Genomic DNA, 6,644 nt, shown 5'->3' on the forward strand with positions numbered 1-6,644 from the left:
CAATCAAAAGGTTTAAGTCAGTAATAATGTGCAGGCGGATTAATATAATAAATTAAAGGTGTTTTAATGTCATTAAGGATTACAGCAACCAGAGGCTGAACGCGTTCAGGATTCCTGCCATTCAACTCAAAACATTTAAAAATCAAGGATTAAGTGATCAGAGTGCAGCTCTGCGTCTCTCCATGCCTCCGTTAGTGTCATGGCCGCCGCAGACGGGCCGGTTCTGGTTATTTTGGCGTGTGGGCTGGACGTCCCTCCTCCTCCTCCAGATTGCGTTTCGCAGAGTCTTTGTAGCAAAGTAAACACCAACAAATAAGACAAGGAAAATGAAAAGAGGCACATGAGGCATTTTTSTCAGACTACGAATTTGTTCTTGGTGGTGGAGCCGCTCTTGGTGGCCGTGTCGGCGTGAGACTGGTAGCCGATCGTCATCTTCATCGGGAGCCCCAGTCGCTCCTTGTAAACCCTCCTGTGGGAGAGGAAGCGTTAGCGGCGTGGAAACACGGTCTGCACATGCGCAGTGCGGCGGCCCGCCTCACCCTATGTGCGTCACAGCCTCCCGGTTCTCGTAGTCGGAGGTCCACACGGCGATTTTATCCCCTTTGTTGCGGATGTTGACGACGGCTCCACAGACGTCGTCGCTGTAGTCGTCAAAAGCCTCGCCGACTAAACACAGCAGCTGATTGGAGGAAGGAAAAGACTCCATGAGTCAGCGCTTTTGACTGAGATAACTTCCGCTAAGTCTGTGCTAACTTTGAAAACGTTTAGCGCTTAGCTTCCCCCAAATTAATCTGCTAATTTGCTCAGTTTTTTAACTTTCAGTTGAATAATGTTCTGTATCYGTGTTRCAGTTTTAGTCATCGACTATTAAACAKTCTTCAAGAATTTACACGTTTATGTTCATGCTCTTATTTTGAAGTGGGTCTGTTTCCTGTCCAGCTGAGATGCAGAAATGGTGTCAACATAAATAAATTTAGCGGTTTAGCATTAGATTCCACTAACTATCATGTTAGTATAGCACCTTAGCCTTAGCTCATGCTAAGTGTAATGTTCTCATTAGTGACACTGTATGGGTATAGCGCTTAGCATTAACTAGTTATTACTGATATGTATGTGGGTGTAGCTCTGTAGCTGAACTAATCTTCATGAATAGCGGTTTAGCGTTAGCATATCTTTTTAGTTAGCAGGGCTCACTGCTGGCGTTAGTGATATCTGCTAATGTTTGGTTGAATTCCCTGGTTAAACGTTGATCGCATCAACAAGCTTCTCTTATCCGGGTTCCTCTCAGCATGATGCTGCCTCTGCCGTGCCTGAAAGCTGCTGTCAGAGTTCCCAGGTCTGAAGGATTTCTCATCATGGTTTCTGTTTAATATTCAGGTTACCTGCTGCTGTTTGCATCATCCTGAACAGTTTATAAACTATTAAAAGAAGTAAATTAATCTAGAGATCCAGTCCAAAGATCCAGGTAAACAGAACCAGAACCGGCTGCGTTGTGASAGACATGCATCAGACTGAAGGCAGCACCACTAAAAGCCTCTGATCCGTGGCTCTGGGGGAAATCATCCATTTCTGCACCAACAAGTGGAACGGCAGAGTATCAGTGTGCAGCAGTGAGTGCAGCAGCTAACGGCTGCCGTCCTCAGGGAGGCCCGGTCCACCTACAGTCTCCAGCCAGAAGCGGTCCAGGTCTAATCTCCGCTGCTGCTTGGTGAGCGTGATCAGCCAGCGTCCGCCACGCTTGTTCCGCTCGTCCTCCCACATGGGCTCGATGCCGTCCTGCAGCCAGACATCAGCATGTTTCTACTCACACGGCAGAGACTCAGCAGCAACGAGACGTTTTTCAGTTCAACTTTAAAAAATCAGCAGAAAAGCTGCAGATTTCAATGATCTGAACATTCAGACTGTTTGATCTGAGTTCAGTTTTCAGCTGGATTAAGGAAACCAGCTAAAAACTGGTTTCCTTAATCCAGTTTCTGTTTGATGATTCCAGATTGTCCCAGATTATTGTTAGATAAATGAACTAATGGGAAAAATGTCTYGTTATAACTGAAATAATCTGCAAACGGAACTTTTTCATCAATATTAAGGAATGATTTACTTAAAACAAGTCTCTCTATTTTGCTGAAAAATATTTTAAGTTAGTTTTGCCTCATTTAAAGTGAACTAAAATATATGCATCAGAAAATGASCTGGTAACACTCGGTGTTTTTGCAGTGTAGGCAGAAGTAAAAAGCTGTTTTTGTTGAATTTTGTAGAATTTTCAATGATATTCAAATGACTTTAATTYGGCTCAAATTTGCATAAAATGTTCTAAAAGTAACAGAAAAAGTCACATCGCACCTCGAGAGAAGAAGCTGAACATTTTGATATATGAATGAATTATGAAAAACATACGGAGCACAACCAAAAGAAAAAGCCGTCCCATCAGTGAGGTAGTTACTGTCCCTGTGTTTAGTAGCTTTGCTCCGCTGCCCGGTAGTTTGAGCTCATGATGCGGTGAAGCCACACACCTTGAACAGGGAGTAGTCGCAGCCGGACATCAGGTTGCTGGACAGCTGGATGTGGTTGTAGAGGCTGAAACACAGAGCAGCTGTGAGCAATCCCTCCATCACCGGAGGAGAAGCTGACATTAATTGCTGCTTACGCCCAAAAATCTTCCACCGTGTCGAACTTGGAGATGAGGCGCAGGTTGGCCTGCCATGTTTTGCTCTTGTCGTTCTTGAAGAACCACAGAGACCATCTGTGTGGAGCAGGAAATAAAAAACAGGGGAGCTGCTGAATGGATCTGCTGGGTGCTTTGGAGGGAAACTGCTCCGTGAATCATATTTCCACTAGTTGAATAAAATGTGACGCTGCGTCTTCTCTACAGCCAGAMGGCGACAGGCTGAAGAATGAGGAATAAAACGAGTCAAAATGAGAGCAGAGCTGAAACTGAAGCCGAAAACGGACAGAAACGGTCAGATGATGCAAACAGAAGGACAATTCCTCCATCTTTACTCTGAACCTGATCCTGAACCTCCACCGGATCCACATCCAGACGACTGGCCCTTTAAGACCACCACAAAACATCTGGAAGGTCAGATTATTATCTGGATGATTTTAGATATGGATCGGCTGGATGATCCAGCTCTGACTGATTCTGTGAAGTAAGCCTTTATTATTATTATTAWTAWTAATAAYWRMTSWTSTKKTKKTKRWKAAWAWMATMWTMYWMMRRARAWMWKSWKKATTWWWWMRMMGCWSYTCTTCTTCTTCTATCAAAGGCAGCTGCTGTTTCTACCTCCTTGTCACGTCCTTCCCTGTGGTGACCTTTGAACCCGTGACATCACGCCTGTGAACCTGTGTGTGACGAGCAGAATCTGACCTGTTCTGCAGCGGATGTTTGATGTAGGCCTCTGGGCTCACCATCTCCTTCCCAGAATCCTCGGCTCCATCTTCCTCGGCGTGGGGCGGACTCGGATTGGTTTCCTAGGCAACAGACAGGCAGAACCAGTGAACGGACTCTACGCAGCTCTACACCCTCTGACCCAGCAGCGGCTTCCTGTCCGCCATCTGGTTTCTACAGAGAAGCCTTACTGCTGCAGGGTCATGACCTTTGACCTTTGACCTGCTAATTGAGGCCTGTAGAGTCCGACATCTACTTCCTGGTCTGAATCTGCTGGAACGTCCGAGGCGTTTTCCTCTTGGGAATAATCTGCCTCTGTGATGGACATGACCTTTGACCCTTCCCAGGTTGGTAGCTTGCAGTTACCTGCCTTTGAGTTTCAGAGCAGCAAACGACAAAAAACCAAATCCTGCTTCCTCAGAGGTGGTGATCAGTTAATCAATGAGTTTGATGAACCCATCAATAGTTTGTCTGCTGCTGTATAGAAATAGARAAGGTSCAAATAGTTTGTTAAAGCAGTTTTTCTATTTTTGCTTCRTTTCCACTGTTTTCTCATATCTCTGTACATTCATGCAAATGTTTCAACATTATAAAATCTGTACTTTTCCATCTATATTTTATCAAACTACACATAATTTAACCAAGCCAGCACTCAGATCTCTGTGTGTCACTGCAGTGCATTGTATTAGCTGTTATGCTGATTTTTATTGTGGGATTTGCATAAATATTGGAGGCAGAAATCATAAAGTGGTTGTTTTATTTACACKGGAGCTAAAATGTAAATATCAGTTTCTGTTATGTTTCAGGTGTGATTTCATAAAACAGAAAGGCCGGATGGAGGCGTCCTACATGCACACAGGAGCGTCATCACAGATCCTTCCYCCCAGCAGCTGTAGGACTCCATCACTGCTTCAGGGGTCACAGCCTGGGTCATATTTATGGTTTTTTTTACATTTATTGTAGTGTGTTGATATTTTATGCACTTTTTAAAAATGTACCTATAGAGTTGCACATTTCTTTTAACCTGAATGTTATTTTTAATAACTGTATAGTACTATTTTWYTTATGTTGTAAAATTGCCCTTATTTTCACTTTGAACTGCTTTGTTGTTGAAATGTGTTATGCGAATAAACTTACTGTCCTGTCCTTTATATTTTTCTGTTTTCTATATATATTTTTTTACTTTAATGTGAATCTGCATGTTTTCCTTTTAGGGGCCCAAAGACTGAAAACATTTTATGTATATTTATACAAAATTCATAGGAGTTCTGGTAAAATATTGGGCTTTTTATGGATATAAACAATATTTAGGTATTAAAATTGTATTTAATAATAGTAATTTACTGTAGGTATAGTAAAGTTAGGGGATTAGCATAGTGCTACTACTACCTATGTTTCTTCAGTGGAGGGGGCAACAACACTGAGTTCAGCCCAGGGACCCACATCCTTGTAAATACGGCCCTGGTTCGAAGTAATTCASAGTGAAATTACATTAAAAATAATTAGGAGCCAACTTAAAATAAAAATATATCGTAAGTCATGTGGTTTAAGCCAAAAACGTTTAAATTGGGGGGATCTGGAGCTGAAGCATCCCGGGGTCAGCTCGGACCAGCGCAGGCCAGCTGTGACAGCTGAACGTTCCCCACRAACACTTTAAACAAGAAGCAACACGAACATTTTGACGGCGTTCAATCAGCGAATAGGTCGAACAGCGTCGCTTGACAGCAACATGCAGCATCTGAGCAGAGATGAAYGTTCAGGAAGGATCTCATGTCGCTGCTCGCTCAAAGTTGGGAGATCTCCACATTCCTCCTCAACGCCCAGCAGGTCGTGGCACAGACAACAGCTTTAAAACTCCCCAAAACACCCGATGTAATCACAGCAACTTCAATTCACCAGTGTGGAAACGCTTTTCAAGGTTTCAGGTCGGCTCTGGGTCTAATCTGAGGCTCTGATTTAGACCAGAAGACCCTCCATATGCTTTGAAACGTTCTTCACAGAGAAGTACTCACCGGTTCGGCGGTAGCCATCTTACAAATCTCTGTTAGGAAAGTGCGCGCTGATTGGTCGGAGCTGTGCCACGTGACTGGGCTGCGGTAGCTCCGCCTCTTCCCTCCCCGTCCTGCAGACGAAGGCATGGCGAGCACGGAGGCCAGAAGGGAGTGCGAGACGGAGGGCTGCAGCAGGGACGCCAAACTTCAGTGTCCCACATGTATCAAGCTCGGTATTCAAGGCTCCTATTTCTGCTCGCAGGTACGGCTGTTTTTCTCCGCTCTGCCCGGGCGGGAACGCCCTCACCGGGGCCGTAGACCCCCGGCCGGCCGGGCCCGCTGTCACATCACGAGGCTGCTAACTCAGCTGTTGGGCTGCTAACGTGTCTTCAGGCTGCTTACAAACTTATTTAGACAACGTTTGAGAACATATTTTAGTTGTTTAATTGTATAAAGGCTGTAAGTTATACACAGTGTGCCGGTGAGCGGCTGTATCATGTTGTTTTTACATGTTTAAGGCCCAGGAGAGACGTTTAGCGAGCTAACGCGCCGTAGTGAGTGATGGAAGAGCCAACAGGCTGACATTACTTATTAAAAGAGACGCTGTGAGAAAACCACACATTAAAGCCTTTAGCAGGACTCTGCTGAGCCAGCCTGCTGGATCTGTGAGAAAACCACACATTAAAGCCTTTAGCAGGACTCTGCTGAGCCAGCCTGCTGGATCTGTGTCCCCTCTGACAGGGGAATGCAACTTTAGGGAGGCCATCACTGGTTTCACTGGTAATGCTGGAGTCTGCGATCAGCTGAGCATCTGCTGTTTTGGTTCTTTATCGTTTCATTGATGATATTCTGGGTTTGCTCTGCTGATCGCCACCTGTTCATCCGGAAGCTGCTGCTGTTTGTTCAGTTCAACCTAAAAGATGCTCCATTGATTCACCCCAGAGGGAATGAAATGCCTGTCACCACAAGATGTCARTCCTTTAAAAAATTAGCTCCGTAATTTACATTTGGATCACGATCATAAAGAAATGCTGAAATGTTTCCTACAAAATACAATTGAAAAGCCGATATTGTGAAAAAWGCTGCCAACATTTGACACCCAGTAAGAAATGCTCTCCCCTGTGTAAGTCTCYTTTTCTGTTTCCGTTGGAYATTTAAGATATTTTCCACTTCCAATGTTACATTTTTTAAATACATTTAAAGATTTTTTTTATTGTAGAGGATGTGTTTGCATTAATATGCCTTTAAATTTTATATTAGTTGCAAAT

At 44.1% G+C, this 6,644-nt stretch overlaps 2 protein-coding genes across 3 annotated transcripts in view; one reads left to right on the forward strand and one right to left on the reverse strand.

The window, feature by feature from the left end:
• Positions 1-39: 39 nt before the first annotated feature.
• LOC103460523 (eukaryotic translation initiation factor 4E-1A-like) lies at positions 40-5,617 on the reverse strand. 2 transcript variants are annotated; one of them, XM_008402737.2, is made up of 7 exons: positions 5,398-5,617; positions 3,365-3,468; positions 2,645-2,740; positions 2,511-2,574; positions 1,663-1,776; positions 540-679; positions 40-469 (listed from the first exon to the last, which is right to left on the reverse strand). In XM_008402737.2, exons 1-7 carry the CDS (start codon positions 5,521-5,523, stop codon positions 355-357), a joined length of 759 nt encoding a protein of 252 aa, XP_008400959.1. In that variant the 5' UTR covers positions 5,524-5,617; the 3' UTR covers positions 40-354. The 2 variants fall into 2 exon arrangements, with proteins under 2 accessions (XP_008400959.1, XP_008400960.1); XM_008402738.2 differs by lacking the exon at positions 5,398-5,617 and adding an exon at positions 5,061-5,382.
• Positions 5,596-6,644, forward strand: part of metap1 (methionyl aminopeptidase 1) — a 16,051-nt gene continuing 15,002 nt past the window's right edge. Inside the window, exon 1 of the mRNA XM_017303368.1 lies at positions 5,596-5,638. Within this exon, the coding sequence (XP_017158857.1) occupies positions 5,596-5,638 (43 nt within the window). The remainder of the gene's footprint in view (positions 5,639-6,644) is intronic.

The sequence above is a fragment of the Poecilia reticulata genome, unplaced genomic scaffold, assembly GCF_000633615.1.
Source record: "Poecilia reticulata strain Guanapo unplaced genomic scaffold, Guppy_female_1.0+MT scaffold_254, whole genome shotgun sequence".
NCBI classification, from domain to species: domain Eukaryota; kingdom Metazoa; phylum Chordata; class Actinopteri; order Cyprinodontiformes; family Poeciliidae; genus Poecilia; species Poecilia reticulata.

Coding starts and splice junctions, on each gene's coding strand:
- LOC103460523 (XM_008402737.2), bottom strand. CDS start 5,523: ATGCCTTCGTCTGCAGGACGGGGAGGGAAGAGGCGGAGCTACCGCAGC. Junction 680..1,662: donor ACCGCTTCTGGCTGGAGACT/GTAGGTGGACCG, acceptor TCCTCCAATCAG/CTGCTGTGTTTAGTCGGCGA. Junction 470..539: donor GAGGCTGTGACGCACATAGG/GTGAGGCGGGCC, acceptor CCTCTCCCACAG/GAGGGTTTACAAGGAGCGAC.